General features: G+C 52.4%; 1 protein-coding gene across 2 annotated transcripts; it reads left to right on the forward strand.

The window, feature by feature from the left end:
* Window positions 1–2,212: 2,212 nt before the first annotated feature.
* On the forward strand, window positions 2,213–19,382 carry NIBAN3 (niban apoptosis regulator 3). Of its 2 annotated transcripts, XM_081233640.1 has the most exons (15): window positions 2,213–2,361; window positions 3,662–3,792; window positions 6,754–6,879; window positions 7,488–7,602; window positions 9,517–9,684; window positions 10,285–10,400; window positions 10,484–10,588; window positions 10,808–10,970; window positions 11,588–11,778; window positions 13,229–13,387; window positions 14,437–14,553; window positions 14,634–14,741; window positions 15,537–15,648; window positions 17,396–17,479; window positions 18,969–19,382. In XM_081233640.1, the coding sequence occupies exons 1-15, from the start codon at window positions 2,307–2,309 to the stop codon at window positions 19,031–19,033; spliced, it is 1,815 nt and encodes a 604-aa protein (XP_081089766.1). In that variant the 5' UTR covers window positions 2,213–2,306; the 3' UTR covers window positions 19,034–19,382. The 2 variants fall into 2 exon arrangements, with proteins under 2 accessions (XP_081089766.1, XP_081089765.1); XM_081233639.1 differs by lacking the exon at window positions 2,213–2,361 and having other exon boundaries at window positions 3,400–3,792.
* Window positions 19,383–20,381: the final 999 nt, after the last annotated feature.

Here is a 20,381-nt window from a genome sequence, read left to right on the forward strand (position 1 = left end):
TGGACATATTCTTTTTTTTAAACTGTGTTAAAATACACATAAAATTTACCATCTTAACCATTTTTAAGTATACAGTTCAGTGGTATTAAATACATTTAAAGTTTTAAGCAGCCATTACCATCATCCGTCCCCATAACTCTTTTCATCTTGTAAATCTGAAACTGTACTTTTTTTTTTTTTTTTTTTTTGCGGTACGCAGCCTCTCACCGCTGCGGCCTCTCCCATTGTGGAGCACAGGCTCCAGACGCGCAGGCTCAGCAGCCATGGCTCACAGGCCCAGCTGCTCCGCGGCATGTGGGATCCTCCTGGACCGGGGCACGAACCCGCGTCCCCTGCATCGGCAGGCGGACTCTCAACCACTGTGCCACCAGGGAAGCCCTGAAACTGTACTTATTAAACACTAACTCCCCATTCTCCCCTCTCCCCGGCCCTGGCAACCACCATACTATTTTCTGTCTCTATGATTTTCACTACTATTAAGTGCCTCGTGTAATTGGGATCATACAGTATTTGCCTTTTTGTGACGGGCTTATTTCACTCTGCATAATGTCCTCCAGGTTCATCCATGTTGTAACGTGTGTGAACTTCCTTCCTCTTTAAGATATGATATACCACATTTTACTTATCCATTCACCGGTCAGTGGACACTTGGGTTGCTTCTGTGTTTTAGCTATTGTAAATAATGCTGCTGTGAACACGGGTGGAGGAATATCTCTTCGAGAGCCTACTTTCAGTTCTTTTGGATATACGTCCAGAAGTGGAATTGCTGGGTCATAACGCATATGGTAGTTCTATTTTTAATTTTCGGAGGAGCCTCCATACTGTTTTCCACAGCAGTTGTATCATTTTACATTCCCATCAACAGTGCCCAAGGGTTCCAATTCCTCCTCATCCTCGCTAACACTTGTTTTCTGGGTTTTTTTTTTTTTTTTTTTTGCGGTACGCGGGCCTCTCACTGTTGTGGCTTCTCCCGTTGCGGAGCACAGGCTCTGGACGCGCAGGCTCAGCGGCCATGGCCCACGGGCCCAGCCACTCCGTGGCATGTGGGATCTTCCCGGACCGGGGCACAAACCCGTGTCCCCTGCATCGGCAGGTGGACTCTCAACCACTGCGCCACCAGGGAAGCCCCTGTTTTTTGTTTTTTTGATAGTGGCCTGTGGACATATCCTTTTGGGGGACACGGTTCAACCCCCTGCCCACTCACTTGGCCGAGCTCCTGTTGCACACCCAAGGCCAGTCGTGACCTCTGCACCTGGCCATGCTGCAGTCCTGCTCAGAGCCTTGAATGCTTCGAGGTGCTGCTGCTTTGCGTCAGGACTGCAGCAATGGCCCAGATTGCGTCTGCTCATGTCCCACCCATCAGCTCTGCCTGGCTCCAAGGACCAGGGGAGGCTGGTGGGAGAGGCATGTGGGAATTGAAACCTTAAAGCCGAAACCACAGAAAGTGAAATTTCCTTCAACGTCTTGTCTGGGTTGATCACTCAGATGTGAGAGTGAGGAAGTGGGACGGGGCTGAGTGGAAACAGATTGAGAAAAGCAGAGTAGAGGGTTGGAAGGAAAACAGCCTGGCCGTGCTTGGGCAACAGCAGGTGCCATTAGTGGGAAGGCCCAACTAATCCGACCCAGTCCAGGGCTCTATGCGCCGACAGAGAATGGACTGGCAAAGCAGGAACCGAAGGGAGACAGCCACGAGTCCACGGCACAGCAGTGGCCAGTGGCTCCCCACCCGCTCCCCCTACCCCAGCACTGACCCCAGGGACCCGGGGTGTCAGTCCACTTCTGTCTTCCCAGCCTGGTGCTGGGCCTGGACTGGATCCCATTGCATCCAGAGTCACCTGGCAAGGGGTAGGTACAGGATTTAGCTGCCCCATCTCTGCCCAGCCCCCCTTCCCTGCCACCCCACACCAACAGCTGCTCTCAGCTGTTATCTGCCCTGCATCCGTCCTCCAAGGCCAGCTAGGACTTTTGTCTCCCACCACCCCGCCCACCCCCCCCGCAACCCGGGGCAGCCCCTACAGAAACCACCAGTCCTAGGGGACTTGGCCACAAGGGAACTGGGAGGACACAGGTGCAGGGTGGGGCAGGGCAGGGGGCGGGGCCGGGGGCGGGGCCGGGCAGGGAGCAGGCATCCCACACCACACCAGGACCATGCTCTGGCTTCTGACCCCAGGCACTGGTCTCCGCAGCATCCAGGCCCCTCAGGTGACCTTGCTCCCAGGGTGCCCCTGAGCTGAGGAACTGGGGGGTTGTGGGGAGGAGGTGGGTGTTTGCTTCACTTTCAGGGGAGCCCAGGACACAGTAGCAGGATGGGTGGGCGGCCCTCGAGCCCCTTGGACAAGCGACAGCAGCAGCACCTGAGGGGTGAGTAGAGTGGGAAGGATCCAGATTTTGGCGGATGGGCTTTAGGGCTGGGTTGTCAGGTACACAGGATGCCCTATTAATGTGAATTCTAGAGAGGCAATGAATACTTTTTTTAGTATAAGTATGTCCCAAATTTTGCATGAGGGCATATGTATGCTAAAAATGTATTCGTTATTTACCTGAAATTCAAATTTTATTGGCGTCATGTACTTTTATTTGGTAAATCTGGTAACCCTACTCAGGGCATGGGTTTGGGGTGAAGGGCATAGGGCCAGGTGGGAAGTGCCCCAAGCCCAGCCAGATCTTGTGGGATGATCCTCCCAGGTGGGCAAGGACCAATAGGCCCCTCAATGTGGACCCCAGGGACTAAGTCACAGTTCTTGATTTGAGACAAAGAAGGGCCAGTGTCCTCCATCCTCCACACACACAGTTGAGTACTTACAGTGTGCTGGGCACTGGGGATATGGAGGGGGGGCTCATGATCTAGACTAAGAAACAAGGCCAAGTTGTCATTACATGAATGGATTCAATAAGCTACTCTGCAAAGTGTTGGAATTTTTTTTTCTGTAGTGGCTTAAACGAGATAAAGATTTGTTTCTCTCTCCTATAGAGGGGAACAGTGGCAGGCAGCCTGATAAAAGTCAGACAACCCAACCCCTTCCATATTATGGTTCTAACATGCGTGGCTCCTGTGCCTGAGGTCACCTCATGACTCAGAATGGCTGCTGAAGCTCCAGTCATCAGATGCACATTCCAGGCAGCAAGATAGATGTGTTTTACACACAGCCAAGTGCACACATATTAGGGGAACAGCTTGAAGAACTTTAACACTTGTGTAATCACCTCCTAGATCAGGATACAGAATACTTCTATCACCCCAGAAAGTTCCCTTGTGCTGGGTGAGGTTTTTAAAAGATTTTGAAAATCTCCCCCAGTAAGGGGCACAAGGAAACTTTCAGGTACAATTGATCTGTTCTTTATCTGGGTCACGGTGATGGTGTCATGGGTATGTACATATGTCAAGCTCATTCATTTCTATGCTTTATACATTTAAGGTGTGTTGTACATCGTTTATAAATTAAGCCTGAATCCTTTAACTCCCCCGCCCCCCACCAACCCCCATGTGGATAAAAACAGGCAACGGAGGGTTAAGGGTGAATGGAATTGGAGCATGTCTTCCGGGGCAACTTTGGGGTGCAGATAGGAATCCGTAAGTGGCTTCTCTGCCTGTTCTGCCCCCACCTCTGGCAGGTTGGGGGGGACCTGATTCATCCACTTCACCATCCTTTTGTCCCTGCAGGCCAGGTAGACACCTTGCTGAGGAACTTCCTGCCCTGCTACCGCGGGCAGCTGGCAGCCTCGGTCCTGTGGCAGATCTCCCGAGAGCTGGGCCCCCAGGAGCCAGCCGGATGCCAGCTGCTGCACAGCAAAGTGGGTGCCGCAAAGGGGGAGGGGGTGCTGAGTGGGCGAGGCTGGGGGGGCCGTTCATTCGTTCGTTTGAGGGTCCCTCCTCACACCTTTGTCCTTGCTGGTGCCACGACCTGGTGTGACTATTAAAAATTCATTCTGGGACTTCTCTGGTGGTGCAGTGGTTAAAACTCCGAGCTCCCAATGCAGTGGGCCTGGGTTCGATCCCTGGTCAGGGAACTAGATCCCATATGCATGCTACAACTAAGGAGCCCACCTGCCACAACTAAGACCCGGCGCAACCAAATAAATAAATAAATATAAATAATATATAAAATAATAATAAATGCTTAAAAATTTTTAAAAATTCATTCATGTTTTTTTTTTTTTGTGGCCATGCTGCGTTGCATGCGGGATCTTAGTTCCCTGACCAGGGATCGAACCCACACCCCCTGCAGTGGAAGCGTGGAGTCTTAACTACTGGACCACCAGGGATGTCCCCAAAATTCATTCTTCGAGCAAACATTCACTGGGCATCTACCGTGTGCCACACCCCTGGCTGGATGCTGGGGACACAGTAGTGACTGAGACAGATCCCGCTTTGCCCTCCAGGGCTCACAGTCTAGTTGGGGGAAATGACCAGTTTGTTGTCAAGCTAACATATCATGATGCAGGATAACTTGTGATAGGTGCTAGGAAGACAAAATGAAGGGTGGTGTTGGGGGCTGGAAGCTGGGGTGTAGGAAGGTCCTTCTGAGCTGAGACGTAAAGGATGAGAAGGAGCCAGACCTGAAGCCCAGAGAGGGAAGGGCATTCTAGGCAGAGGGCATAGGCAATGCAAAAGCCCTGAAGTTGGAAAAGGTGTGGCCTGGCTGAGTGCATCATCCAAGGGCACAGCATGCCCACTGGACGTCCAAGCCTTTGCATGTGCCACCCTCCCCATTCTATCCCATACTTCATCTGCTACTTCTTCCAAGAAGCCTTCCTTGACTACTATTACCCCCACCTGAGTCGGGCACCTCCTCTGGAACCCCTGTCTGTCTGCTTCTCCGACGCAGCCCGGGCTCACACGTCTGCCACCTCCATTTGTCTGCTTTATGAGGACAGGGTCCAAGCCTTATTTCCCCTTCCCCCTGATCCCTTGTGCCCACATGGTGCCTTCACTTTGTAGGGGCTCAGGAAGGGCTTATCGATGGAACAAAATAGCCTGGAACTGCCCAGCCCCAGCTCCAAAGGTCTCCTGAGCTGGCAAATGGTGTCCAGGATCTCCATGTGCCCTGTACAACTTAGTTCTCACCAGCCCAGGGGATGGGTCTTTGACCAATGAGGAAACCAAGGCACAGAGAGGTGAAGTGACCTGACTGAGGTCACACTGCCAGCAAGATGCAGAGGCAAGATTTGAACCCAGAGCCCATACTCCTTACAAGGGATACTGGGTCCCCTGTCCCGATCAGGCTCTGAGATTTCCTCTCTTGGACACCCATTCTCCCAGCTGTGACTGCCCTGGGGTGGGGGCTCTGTGGCACCATGGACAGAGCCCCCTGCCACCTGGGACTCCCCCTGTCCCGCTTGGGGCATCATGGGGCCTGGGAATCGCCCCCACCTGCACCTTCTGCCTCCTGCTGGTCCCAACCCCCTGGGCCAGGGCACAGCTGACATTGGGGTTCAAGCAGCGTGGAGGGAGTTCCCCTCGCTTCAGTTGAAACATTTTCTTTAATACTTGTTTTATCTATTTGCATTATGTATATCATTTCTATTATAACATTTTAACACTATTACTATGAAAAATCTCAGACTTAGGAAGAGAGATGGAGAATCACTTAATAAACCTCTGAGTTCCCATTACCTGCTGAAGAATCAAAACTTCACAAATGCTGTTTGTTTAGTCATCAAATGTTTACTGAGCACCAACTGTGTAGCAGGAGCTACTCTGGGACCATTGGTGAAACAAACGCACACAATTCAGGTGGCCAGGAAGTGAGAAGAGGGACAAAGAAAATGAAACAAGGTGATGTCCCATCCTGCCTGAGGGAGGGGTCTGTGGGCAGAGGCCTGGCCATTTCTCATAACGTTAAACTACACCTGCTCCACGACCAAGCAATCCCACCTGTATCAGTTAGCTATGCTGTGTAAAAATACACCACCAAATCAGTGCTTCAAACAACACGTCTGTAATCTCAGTTACTGTGGGTCAGGAATCTAGACGGGGCTTTCCTGGGTCCTTTCTTTCAGGGTCTCTCACAGGCTGCAATCAAGATGTTGGCCAGGGCTGGGGTCTCATCTGAGGCTCAACTGGGGAAGGGTCCGCTTGCAAGTAAATTGGAGATAACAAAAGTGTCTGCCTCAGTTCATATTTGGAAGTGCAGGCTGTGAGCGTGCTTGATAAAGAATATAACACCACACCAGCAGTGCCCAAGCACCTGTACAGTAAGTCCACTACATATGAACCTTCAAGTTGCAAACTTTCAAAGATGCAAACGTGCGTTCCATCAGCGTCAGGCATGAGTCAAATTGCAGCTTGCCCTCCATTTCCTATAGCTGACGATCCTTCAGCTCTACCGTCTCCCACCTCCTCCCCCTCCTCCAGTCAGTCACTCTTCTTGCCTGTTCACTCGATGCCAGCCCTGTATGCCAGCTGTTGTACTGTACTACTGCACTTTTCAAGGGACTGTACTGTAAGATTAAAAATGTTTTATTTATTTTTGTGTGTGTTTGTTTTGTATGTATTATTTGTGTGACAAGTATTATAAACCTATTACAGTACAGTACTATATAGCCAATGGTGTTAGTTGGGTACCTAGGCTAACTTTGTTGGACTTATGAACAAATTGGACTTACAAACTCGCTCTCAGAATGGAACTCATTCATATGTAGGGGACTTACTGTACTTGGTGGCACCCGGGACACAGGAGGAGCTGTCCAGGTGGTCTGGACACTGGGACACTGGCCCATGTTCTTGACATCCGCCCGCCCCTCCTCCCACAGAAGCTGCCCCGAGTCCGGGAGCACCGAGGGCCCCTGACCCAGCTGCAGGGCCACCCACCTCAGTGGCAGCCAGTCTTCTGTGTCCTGCGTGGGGACGGCCGCCTGGAATGGTTCAGTCACAGGGAGGTGAGTGAGTGGCCTGCAGCCCATCTACCTCTGGCGTCTCCATCCCACCCTCCCCATTGTGGGTTTGGGGTCCAGTTCCCAACATAGCCCCCCTCCTTTCTTCAATCATCAAGTAGGGCCAACCTGTAAGCTTGGCCCTGGGTGGGTGAGCATTTCTGGCTGTGCCAGGTGGATAAACTGAGGCCCAGGCCAGGGGTAGGGGCTCACTCATGGTCATCAGCAGAGCTGAGGTTGAAACCATGCAAGGCCTTTGCACATGCCGCCTGTGCCCTGCTTTCCAGCTGGGGAATTCAGGCAGGTCACTTGTCTCCCTGGGATTCAGTTTTCGCCTCGGTGAAATGGGGTGATGATGGTCTATGCCACATGGGGCTGTAAGGATTCAATGGGTTAGTCCTCATATAGCACTTGGGACTGGCCTAGCACACGGCAGGTGCTGGGTGCTCCACTATGGGGAAGGGAAGGAAGGAGGGATTGAGGGAGGGGTGGACAGAGGAGGGAGGGTGGAGGATTTCCCCAGTTAACCCCAAACCTTCCCCTGATCCCACACTGGGATATGGAAGCCACAGTTTAGACCTGTCCCCAAACGGTTCTTTGGATGGCTTTTGCAGGAATATGAAAATGGGGACCGTCCCCTGGGCTCCATGGTACTGACAGGGTACACAGTCCTGACTTCCCAGAGTGAATATCTCCACCTGTTGGACACTCTCTGCCCAGAATCCTCAGGTAAGGCTCCCGGGGACCCCAAGAGCAGGTTTCTCTACTTCAGCACTGTGGACACTGGGGCCAGATCATTCTTTGCAGTGGGGGCCACCATTCACAGGATGCTGAAGAGTATCCCTCACCTCCACACACCAGATGCCAGGAGCACTCTGCATCCCAAGAACGACAACCAAGTATATCTCCAGACATTGCCAAGTGTCCCTGGGGGCAGCATTGCCTCTGGGTGAGCAGCCTCGCTCTAGAAAGAGAAACACCCATTCCTGTCAGGGTGAAGGAGTTAGGTCACTGGACCAGAATCAAAGAAGCAAAGGGTAAAAATGATAAAATATGGTGTCAGTAAGCATGTAGGGAGATGGGCAGTGGTGGGCAGGAAAATTGCACAGACTTGTTACAGCGTGTAATTGGTCAGTCCAGTGTTTCCAGGATGGTTCTCCTTCATTCCCTCCTCCTCCTCCTCTTCCTCCCCCACTCCCACTTCTCCTCCCTTCCCCTTCCTCCCCTTCCTCTTCCTCCTCTTTCTCTCTCTGAATAGGTAAGGAGCAGCATAAGTGGGCTGGCATGCATCTGATGAGGGCCTGCATTATCTCATTGAATCTGCCCAGGAGGCAGCCCCATCACTAACCACCCCATTTTACAGAGGGGGACACTGAGGCTAAGGACTGTCACACAGTTAGTAAGGGACAGAGCCAGAATTACACCTTTTGCTTCCCTGCAGAGCTATCCTGCTGTTAAATCATGCGAAGATGTAGCAACAAGAACCGTCTACAGAAATGTTGATGATGTCAAAAACATGGGAATCCACCCAAATACGCATCCTTTGGGGTTGATTAAATAAATTACAGCCTGACCCTCAGGAAGGAAAGGTGTGCAACCTCTGAAGGTGTCCCAGACATATGCAGGAGCCAAAAGGCCAGTTATAAACCAGAAAACTCCACATTGTTAAAAAAAAAAGCACCCCATACAGCTTTGTGCAGATTTTAAAATCTGGAATAATGTCCCCCAAACTGTTAACAGCTATTATCATCTCTGGGCGCTGCGATTGAAGGGCTGGATGACAAGGGACATCCACCTTTTTCTGCATTATTATTACTATTTTTTTTTAAATTTATTTTTGGCTACATTAGGTCTTCGTTGCTTTGTGCAGGCTTTCTCTAGTTGCGGCGAGCAGGGTCTGCTCTTCGTTGCGGTGCGTGGGCTCTAGGCGCACGAGCTTCAGTAATTGTGGCACGTGGGCTTAGTAGTTGTGGCTTGCAGGCTCTAGAGCGCAGGCTCAGTAGTTGTGGCGCATGGGCTTTGTTGCTCCGCGGCATGTGGGATCTTCCCGGACCAGAGCTCGAACCCGTGTCCCCTGCATTGGCAGGCAGATTCTTAACCATTGCACCACCAGGGAAGCCCTTTTTGCATTATTGCATTTTACCGCAGTCTGTATGTATCACTCTGGAAATCTGAACAAAACACTGAGGATTTGGGGACTCCAATTTAATTTATCAAAATAAATTCACTCATTTGTGTCCTCCCAGCAGTTCTAGGTCATTGGTATCCCTTTTTAGCCCATTTTGCAGGTAGGAAAACTGAGGTTTTTCAGGGAGATGAAAATCTGTGCAAAGAGCTAGAAAATGGTCTGGCCAGGTTTGAACCTGGGCCTTGCCGACTCCAGCACCCCACAGCAAGCAGGGCTCAGACCACATGCCAGCTAGGAGAGATTGTCAGTGGCTGCCTAGGACTGCTGTGTTAAGCATGTTGCTGAGGCTGGGAAACAGTGCTGGGATGGATTGCTGATGTCTGCCCTGGGCACACCTCCTCCTGGGCCTGAGGTGAAGTAAGGGTTCTCTACACATTTCATGGTTATTGTCTCCTAGTGAATGAATGATTTTAGAGTGAATGAATGAATGAAGATGCAACCTCCTCTGCTTTCAGGACACCATACACAGGAAGAGCCTGACCCCCTCTTGGAAATGCCTGTTAGTTTCCCCCTGTTCCTGCAGCACCCCTTCCGCCAGCACCTCTGTTTCTCTGCAGCCACAGCGGAGGTGCAGCGTGTCTGGAGGCTAGCCCTGCAGGGCGGCATCCGGCTTCGAGGCACAGGTGGGTCCTGGGAAAGGGCAGGCAGTGGTGGAGCACAGAGTCTGGAGTCGGATGGTTCTGCTCCTGCTGGCTGTGGGATCCTCTCCAAGCCTCAGTTTCCTTATTTATAAAATGGATCCTGGGGGAGGACAGAGGGGAAACAGGCAGTTGTGCATGGCCCGGGCTGTAATGAGGGCACAGCCCCATGGGAGCGTAGCCTGGGGGATCAGGGAGGGGATGTCCAAACTGGGGTCTAAAAAAGATGAGGGGCCAGCCAGGTGAAGAAGAGGAATTAGGACTGACACATCTGGGCAGGTTGTTGACTGAACAAACGTACCTAACTGGAGAGGCAGCTGGAGACTGCAGTGGGATCTGGGCTGTGACTGCCTGCAGGGGATGCCTTTTCCAAAATGGTATACAGGCCCCTTATGGGCTGGTGATAAACTTAGGGGAGCGTGTTCCCGGCGGAGGGCACTTCTTTGCGCAGAGGTCTGGAAGTGGGTGAGACTTAGCTGTTTGGGACCTGGCGAGGAGGCGGAGGGCTTCCTTCTCAGGCGACGGGGAGCCAGGCAGCCTGAGAGCAGGGGAGGGGTGGGCGGGCACTGAGGAGCCGCCCCTCAGTCCTGCAGCGAAGTCAAGCCCCAGCCGCCCGTGCCTTCCTGGACGCCATACGGCTCTACCGGCAGCAGCAAGGCCACTTTGGCGACGACGACGTGACCCTAGGCTCGGACGCCGAGGTCAGTGCCGCACAAGGCCGCACCCGGGACCCCCCTGACCCCTTCTCGGCCCACCGAAGCACCCATGGTCACCTCTCCCGCAGGTGCTGACTGCGGTACTGATGCGGGAGCTGCTGCCTGCGCTGCGAGCCCAGACCCTGCCCGGCCTGCGGGGGGCCGGCCGCGCTCGGGCCTGGGCCTGGGCCAAGGTACGCATGGGGTCGAGGAGGTGGGGCAGGGACACGCGGGAGGCCGCGGATGGGGATAGGAGCCGGACCCGGGTGCTCAGCTTCGCCCTCTCTGCGACTGTCGCCCAACCTCTCCGCCCATCTCTGTGCGTCTGTCTTCTCTCTGTCCTACCCTCGCCCCATCTCGTCTCTCTACCGCGCCCCTGGCCCGTGTGGGGTCCCCTCGGCTGATCTGGGCAGCTACTGGACGCCGTCCACGCTGCAGTCCTGGCCGGGGCCTCCACTGGGCTCCGCGCCTTCCAGCCCGAAAAGGAGGAGCTGCTCGCCGCCCTGGAGAAGACTCTCCGCCCAGACGTAGATCAGATGCTGAAGTTGCGGGAGCGCGTGTTAGGGAGGCTGCAGGGTGAGGTCCGCGGGCGTGGCCTGGATGTGAGGGGCGGGGCCGGGAGCCTGAGAGGAAGAAGGGGAACAGCTTGGGTGTAAGGGAAAGGGCCCAAGGTCTGGGACCCGGAGGAGGCAGGGCCGGAAAAGAAAAGGGTGGAGCCTAAGTGGGAAAATGGGCGAGGCCTTGATGCTTTGGTGGTGAGACCAGGTCTCTAGACGGGGTCAAGAGGGAGGGCGGGTGCTTGGGAGGCGGGAAGGCCAGGGACGGAGCTGGTGAGCCCGGAGACCAAGACTGGGTGGGAAGAGGGGCAGAGGTGTTGGCGGTATCAGGCCTGACTCCGGTTGTGGGTTGTCCAGTCAGACGGCGGAAATAGCTCTCACTCAGCTCAGTAACAAAGAGAACAGAGTTGGAATCCTAACTCTGCCTCTGTGTGCAACTTGGAGCCGATCCCCATCGCACTTGGCCTCGGTTTTCTATTCTGTATAATGGGGTAGAGGAGGGTGTTCAAAGTCAGCGCTCCCGTCTACCTCACCCTGTTGAGCCCATGGCCTCACTCCTTTCCCCACCCCACCCCCGCCTCCCAATTTGCGGAGCACCTCGAGGAGGAGATCCAAGCCAGTGTCTTCCGCTCACAGCCAACGTCCAGGGTCCCCTCGAGTCGTGCCTGCGCAGGAAGGTGGATGCGCAGCTGCCCCGGGTCACGCAGACGCTGCTGAGCACCGTGGAAGCCGAACTCACGGCAGTGCAGACCCTCCTAACCCAGGGCATGGACCGCCTGTCCCGCCACCTGCGTGGGAGCCGCTCCAGCACCCAGCTGCGGAAGGAGGTGAGGTCCAGTGGGTCGTGTTTCATCGGGCCTGTGTGCAGCGTGTTAACTTTATAGAAGAGTTGCGTGAACCTTGAATCTTTCTTGTTTGAAAACCTCTTTAAAAAATCTCTGAACTTTCTTCTAAGCTGCATTTTACTTATGGTGGTCCGCTATGCTATGGTCACTGGGGCACGGTTTATAACATGGGGGGAAGGAGTAAGATGACAAGATTAGCATTTAATAACATCAGTCTGGAGTCACCTTCCCCACAAATTGTTCCTCCTCCCATTGCCTTGTTTGGCCACAGCCCACCCCATTTCCTGGGACAGAATTCTGCTCCACGCAGGTCAGCTCTTTTCTTCTGATATTAAATACGAGCATACTATGTGCCAAGAAACCTTCAACTCGTTAAGTGTCTGTTGACCTTTAAAATGAAACAGCCAGTTATTTTATCAGCAGAACATTTTGGGAAGGGAGGGCAGCATGAGAATTGCAATTCGGGACATGCAAGCTATGGCAAAACCAGAGGCAAGTCTGGCAAACGAAGGGGAGGAACATTACTTTATAGAGAAGAAGGAGAAAATTGGGAGGGGCAGCTTTGAAGGAAAGTCCATTGGAGGAAAGCGAGAGTTCAGGGTGGTGACAGTTTCTCATTGGCTGAGTGGTGGTAGTTTCTCATTAGTTGGGGCTGTTACTGCATAAGGAGAAAATCTGCCTCCTGCTGGAGCGGTAAAGTAGTAACCTTCTTCCAGTTTGGGGTCTGCAGAGGGCAAGGAGTGGCAGTGCACGAGAGCCCCCCACCCCGCCCTTTCAGGGCTTAATGATTTCATTTTTATTTATTTATTTGGCCACGCAACTTGTGGGATCTCAGTTCCCCAGCCAGGGATTGAACCTGGGCCACCGCAGTGAAAGCTCCGAATCCTAACCACTAGACCATCAGGGATCTCCCGTGACTTTATTTTAAATGAGGTTTCCCTTTATTAATCTTCACATCTCCATTTCATAATCACCTCCTCCAGGAACTTTCCCTGGTCCTTTCTGCATCTGCAGCTGCGCGTGCTTCCCTCCTTAGAGAAGTATTAACACACCACTACTGTTGTCTGTCTACACTCTGTCTCCCCCAACTTTTCTGTGAGCAGTTTGAGGGCAAATACCACTTTGGATTATTGCACTTCTGCAGCCACAGGATCCAGCACAAAGGGAACATCAGGTGGGACAAGGGCTGAGTGTGCCCATTTCCCGTCAGCCCTGCCAGCACCACATGTTATCATTTGTTTCAAGTTTTACCGTTTTATGTCCATCACACCCTACCTCACAGTTACTTTTATTATGCATTATTTTGGTGACAACTGAGGCAGGATGTGTTTCCATTTGTGTTTCTCCTTCGATGAACTGTCTATGAGGTCCTTAGCCTTGCTCTTCCATTGGCTGGTGGTATTTTTCTTACCTGACTGCTATGGGAACACAGGTTTACTCATTTGGGGAGATGCCATGGGACCCAGAGCTGATGCAGACCTGCTACCGAGAGGCGGAGTGGAGCCGGGGGCGCCTGGGTCAGCTGGCAGAACCATTTGGCTTCTTTGGAACACAGAGCCTGGTGTTTGGGGCCCAGGATCTCGCACAGCAGGTAAGGGTGAGTGGGAGGCTGGGAGGAAGCGAGACAAGGATGGCAGCCTCCAATGAGTAGGTGCCAAGTGTGTGCCAGGGAGACCACGATGACCCAGACAGACCTGGCCCTCCCTTGCTGGACTCCCAGTGTCATGCAGACATGAGCTCACGACCAGGCAGGCAGTAATCACACATGATGGACAGGGCTGTGATGGGACACACAAGGTGCTATGGGAACCCTGAGGAGGCACCTGATCCATCTCCAGGGTTGGGAAGGCTTCCAGGAGGAGAGGACTGCCAGGCTGGGGCAGCTGGGGGAAGAATGGGAATGGGGCATGTCCTGGGTGGAGGGAACAGTGTGGATAAGCCCTGGGAGGTGTGAGAGCGTGTCCACATTTGGGGAAAGTGAAGCAATTTAGAGACATTGGCTTGTAGATTTCAAGGGAGGGCATAGATGTGGGAGATATGCCAGCGAGGTGGGGGGCGCAGATGGGTCAGGGCCTTGAGTATGGGGCTCAGGGGGCTGGGCTCTGTCCAAGGGCAATAGGAGTCACAGCAGGTGTGTGAGCAGGGGAGGGGCATGGCCAGATTCAAGGTTTTTTAGAAAGCCCTGCCTGCCCTGGGGAGCAGGGGCTGTCGGGGGTAGAAGTGGAGGAGGCAGGGAGGAGGTCTGAACCATTAGAATGGGTTGGTGGAGAGGAGCAGGGTGTGTTTTGAAAGCCAAGGGGTTGGGACGTGCTAATGGACATGGTGAGTGAAAGAGACAGGGATTGAGAAGACCCAGTGCTGCCCGGCACGGTTGTTCAGTTTGGATACTGCACAAGGGTGCTCAGCCAAGGAGCCTGGACTATCGACAGCTCTCTGATCCCCATGCTGGCCATCCTGGCACTGACTGGATGAGCCCCAAGTCCTGAGAGGAAGAGAGTGCTGTTTCTTGGGACAAGAAGGAGGTTGTAGGGAAGTAGTTGGTCAGGGCAAGCCGGATGCTGAGAAGGGTTCAACCGAGCAGGCGTAGGGCCCAGAAAGAGCATGGATTCCCAGGGCTCATCCCAGCATCTCTTCCCACAGCTCATGGCTGACGCTGTGGCCACCTTCCTGCAGCTGGCCGACCAATGTCTGACCACGGCTCTGGACTGTGACCAGGCTGCCCAGCAGCTGGAGAAAGTCAGGGGGCGCGTGCTGAAGGTGAGGTCTGCGGAGAGGGCATGGCAGTGGGCCTGGGTGCTCAGGTGGTTGTGAAACCAGTTGCCGTGTGTGTCGTGCAGAAATTCCAGTCGGACAGTGGCTCGGCGCAGAGGAGGTTCATCCATGGCTGGCTGCTCTGCATCTTCTTGCCCTTCGTGTTGAGCCAGCTGGAGCTGAGCTGCAAAGCGGTGAGCTGATGGGGGACGGGTCCTATAGAACAACCAAGCATCTTTCTATAAGGCTCATAGAGCCACCTTGATGATTAGAGACTTTTGTTCCCTGAGCCCAGGGGCTGGGTCCAATGGCTCTTCTGGGACCTCACAATGCCCTCTGCTTCTCCCATGACAATGCTGTGTCTGCAGAGCTGGCATGGGGTCCGGTGCATCACATATCAGCAGGTGATACAGGCTTCAGAGAAGGGAGGAGGCAGAGGGGGAGTGTATGTGTGTATGGTGAGGGTGCCGAGTGGTTAGGGGGGCTCTCTCTGAGAAGATGATGCTTGAGAAGTAGTGAACTAAAGCCATGAGCCATGTCCTGGGGAAGGGTTTTCCAGGCAGAGGGTACAGCATGTGCAAAGGTCCTGAGGTAGGTCTGTGCCTGGTGTGTTGGAGAAACAGAGGAGAGGCAAGTGTGGCTGGGGCTTAGCGAACAAGGGGGTAGGAAGTAGATGAGGGGAGAGGTCACAGGGGCCTTGCTACACAGGCTTAGGGGCACCATGAAGGGGTCTGCATCAGGGGTCAGGCAGGAAGTGGCTGTGAGGGGTCCCAGCAGAAACACCTGTACTATTCCCATTGAGGTGTGATGTGCTTTGTTTCACCAATTCTCACAACAACCCGAGGGAATAATGAGTCAAGGAGCCCATTTTAAAGATGAGGAAACTGAGGCCCAGGTTTCCCTAGCTAATCAGTGACAGAGCTGGGGCTCAAACCATGTCACACATAGCCCACCCCTCCAGCCCAGCCCCTCACCTGCCTCGGTTACAGGAGCTGCCTGAGTTCGAAGGGGATGTCCTTGCTGTGGGCAGCCCTGCTCTGACCATTGAGGGTATTTATGAGGATGTCATCCGAGGGGTCCTGCTGCAGAGGATTGATCGAGGTGAGTCCCACCCCCTATGGCTCAGGGGAGCCTGTTGACCCCTGGCTGTGTATACTGAGCCCTACCAGGGTCCCCATCACCTCTCACTACCTGTGAACACTAGTCCTTTGACTAAGGGCCAGGACTGGGACAGAGGGGATCTGGGGTGGGCGAGCCTAGAGGGGCAGTGATGGAAGCTCCCTGAAGGAGGGGGCATTGGAGTGGGGCTGTGACGGATATGCAGGAGTTCTTAGGATGAGAGAAGGGAGGCAAAATTTAAAAACTGGGGATAGACATTTACATTTTCTCATTCAACAACCTCTCCATGTTTTATTCTGGGCTGGCATTGAGCCCTCAAGAGTACGTGGACTTGGGGTAGGCCTCTTAGGATTTCCTGGGCTGGGAAGAGGCTCCTGACTGTCTCTTCTCCCTCCTGCCTTGTCTGTTCCTTCCTGACCCAATGCCTATGACTGCTGAGACGTGTACTAACAGGGGAATGAGCAATGTGTAATGGTTACTCAGGGAATGTCACAGCTGACACAGAAGGAAGGAGAGGAGGCTGCAGTCTGCCAGGGCAGACGTGCAGGTCCTTGAATGACAGGCAGAGGAGTTTAGACATTTTGTGGCAGGCAATAGGGAGCCACGGAGGATGTGTGAGCAAGAGGGCAACAGTGGCTAGACTGGAAGCCAGGGAGGAGGCTGAGGGCCTGGTCCTGGGGGGCAAAGGATGGTCTTGAGCAGGGGCAGCAACCAAGGGGACGGAGCCCAGGCATGAGGATGAGACGGAAGTCAGAGGTTGTTGTTGGCTTGGGGTGTCACTGGGTGCATGGGAGGGACCACAACCCTGGGGATGGTGTAGGGAGAAAGGAGAGGAGTCCCAAAGAGCCTGGATTTGAAGGACACAAAGAGGAAGAAGAGATGCAGAAGGAGCAGTCAGAGAGGTGGGAGAAACCCAGAGATAGCAGTGTTCTGGGAGCCAGGAAGTAAGGGTGAGAAGTGTCCTTGAGGCCAAACGAAAAGAACCGAGTTCCTTTAGAATAGGGGACATTTTAAATGGAAAAAGGCTAATCACTGATTGGAAAAAATTTTTCAGAAACAGGTTTCCATTCCTGCAAGTTCTACATGTACTGAAGGCGGGGTGGGGGGGTGGGGTGTTTCTGTCCTCAATTGATTTGTGATGTCTGCTTGAAGCATTGTGCTGGAAGGTGGGGTAGGTAGCATCCAGGCTCCGTGAAGGTGTGGGGATCAGCTAGCAATGTATGCCATGGGCACAGGTGTGGAGAGAGGCTCATGTAAGCCACTTGTTTAGGGTTCCTGGTTGAGACATTTCTTCCATGCTTTGCCCTCTTGTGGCCTCTCTGGGAAAATTCATAGAAGCCCTGGGATTCTGGGGCTTATCCAGGTGGGTCCGGGGGTTTATCTCTTTATTTTATTTTTAAATTTATTTATTTTTGGCTGCATTGGGTCTTCGTTGCTGCGTGCAGGCCCTCCCTAGTTGTGGCAAGCAGGGGCCACTCCTTGCTGCAGTGTGTGGGCCCCTCACTGTGGTGGCTTCTCCTGCTGTGGAGCATGGGCTCCAGGCGCGTGGGCTTCAGTAGTTGTGGCACGCGGGCTCTAGAGCACAGGCTCAGCAGCTGAGGCACGCGGGCCCAGCTGCTCCACTGCGTGTGGGATCCTCCCAGACCAGGGCTTGAACCTGTGTCCCCTGCATTGGCAGGCAGACTCTCAACCACTGCGCCACCAGGGAAGTCTCTATCTCTTATTTTAGAATTGAAAAAAGCCCTTGGTGCCAGCAACATGTCCTGCACTCTGGATGGCTGCTCAGAGCTTCCACGGGACCAAGCAGAAACAGGTGAGGACCTCACAGGTTCTTGGCCCATGCCAGTGAATTGCCAGGGTCGGGGGGCCTGTGTGGGGTATACAAGAGGATTGTGAGTGTGGGTTCCTGGATGGAACAGTATGCACCTTGTCTCCTGACTTGGCCAGGTTGGCCAAGCTCATGGTGAACTAGGGCAATGGGGAGTCAAGGAGTGTGCCTGAGTGTCAGAGGTATCCTCTGACATGCATATGAATTTGTGTCCCATCTCTTCTTGCCAGGCCTCTATAGGACCTCTCCCAACGGCTACCAGTTCCCAGCACTGGTGGGGGAGATAGTGGTGATGGGAGCCTTGGGTTCACCTTAACAATGCGTGCATGGAGCTCTGCTCAGGGCCAGGGCAGCCTGGCCTCCTACTATAGGACCCTACAGAGACCTCCTTGTTGCAGCAGTAAATGTGTGTAGGGCTGAGGTTGACACTGCTGGTGGTGCAGGGATCCTGAACTCCATCCCTAAGACGGAAATGTTTCATGGGGACTTCCCTGAAATGGGACAGAAAGCAACTGGTCCAACTAGAAGCGGACCAGTGGGCAAGATGTTTATAATCTGGATGTTCAGGACCCAGGGCAGATGCAGGTATTCTGGAGCGGCTCTCAGTTCCTCAACCCCCTTGGGTATCATTGTTATGAGAGCTTTGTGAATCCACCCAGCTAAGCGGCTCCCACATTCTTCACCCACAAAAACTCTGAGATAATAAACATGTATAGTTTTCAGTGGCTAACTTTGGGGGTCATTTGTTATGTGGCAATAGCTAACTAATACACTCCCTAGCTTATTGGGGGCAGCATCTCATAGTCAGTTGCTGCAGATAAACTGATGAATATTCACACTCACTGGATACATGAAGATTAAACAATCTTAGAAAGACTTCTGGGTGTCATAATATTTGGGGATTTGCAACTGGGGATGAAGGATTGTGGATGGGCTCCTTAATCTATTTAACCAGAATCTAATTGATGATGGGGTTTTGCTTCTAATCTTTTGCACTAACAGCTAATACCATAGTGAATGACCTCTTACATACTTTTCATGCAAGGGGGTAAATCCCCCAAGGTGAAATCTCAGGGTTTAGAGCATGCATGTTTGTCATTTCAATAGCAGTCTTGAGAGTGCTCTCCATCAGAGTGGTCTCACCTGGTGCCCACTCATCTGTGTGAAGGTGGCCCATTTCCCCACAGGCTGTCAGCTGACTTGGGATTTCCCAGATCTTCTGGGTGAAAAATGTTGTCTTGGCATCATTTTAACGAGCATGTCTTATTGGGGATGAGGTGGAGAGTCTTCTCATGTGTTTAGGAGCTTCTCTGTGAACCTCCATTTCTCTCTGTGGCCCACTTATCTTCTGGGTGCTTTTACATTTCTATTAAATTATTCTCACTAAGCTTCCAATTACTGGGTATTTATTATATGCCAGGCATTTGATGTGTCCAAATGTTTTGGCATCCTTATGACATTTTCCATTTTACAGATGTGGAAACTGAGGTTCAGAGAGGCACTTGCTCCAGGCAACCAGGCTCCAGCACCGAGGTCTAGCCACTCTGCCCACTGCCTCCTCCAGGGACATTCCAGAGCTGAAGCTTTGCCCACATTCATCGTCATTCTCAATGGATAAATGTCTACTAGTGGAATTTCTGAGTCAAAGCATATGTACCAGTTCAAGGCTTGTATAATCCCCACACCTCCGCCTTACTCCTCTCCAGAAAGGCTATGCCTTTTAACACTCTCACCAGCAGGATTTGTACATATTCTCTTTTCCAAACACTAGGACTTTTCATAAAAGGAAAAACTGCCAGTTTGATAGACACACACACAGAGTGCATTGTTTTATTTTAAATTTCTTTGATGACTACATTGAACCTAAAATATGCTTATTGACCATTAATATGTTTGTGTGTTTCTTATTTATTTTTGGCTGTGTCAGGTCTTAGTTGTGCCATGCGGGATCTTTTGTTGTGGCGCACAGGTTTCTCTCTAGTTGAGGCGCCTGGGCTTATTTGCCCTGTGGCATGTGGGACCTTAGTTCCCCGACCAGGGAACGAACCCGTGTCCCCTGCATTGGAAGGTGGATTCTTTACCACTGTTTGTGTGTTTGTGTGTTTTCCTTTCTTTTCTTTTCTTTTTTAGGGAATTGCCTGTTCATAGCTTTTACCTACTTTTCTCTTCAGGAGAATTTATATTTTTCTTAATGATCTCTAATAACTCTTTGTATATTAAGGATAGTAACACTTTCTGATACACCACAGATGTTTTTTTCTCAGCTTGCTGTGGGCCTTTAGGTTTCTTTACTTGCTCCAAAATCTTAACTTAGTATCAAGTTTCCCAGCTGAGAGTAGAGCTTTTACTGCCTTCCTCTGTTTGCCAGAAAAGCCATCTGTCCACTGGAGCCTGGCAGCTTCACATCACAAGACTTCCAGCTGCTTCCGGAGTAAGTTCTGGGAGGGACTTCCCCAGTGTTTTTCTCAGTTCAGCTTTCAGAGGGGGGTAATGCACACTCCATGGTTTCCTCCCCCAAGAGAATGAGATTTTCCTCACCTTTCCTTCCTAACTTTTGCCCTACTGTCTCTTGCACACACTGAGGACACACGATCTGTGCCCTGAATTTTACTTAACAATATTGAGCCCCCACCCCCACCAGTCACATTAATAAATAGATATCTGAGCACCACAAAAACAATGAATTAGAAAACACATTAGATTACTGGAAAACAGCCCCCTCGTAGCATTTCTTTGGAAATGTCCACCTCCCTCCCGTTCCATCTACACACAAGCTTGCGGGGTCGTCATGACTCCATTTTACAGATGGACAAACTGAGGCTCACACAGACGGCCCACTTGGGGACTGGATTTGAAGCCAGGTCTGGGGACGCCAGGGCCCACGCGC

This window comes from Mesoplodon bidens, assembly GCF_964165515.1.
Source record: "Mesoplodon bidens genome assembly, chromosome: 4".
Lineage (NCBI taxonomy): Eukaryota > Metazoa > Chordata > Mammalia > Artiodactyla > Ziphiidae > Mesoplodon > Mesoplodon bidens.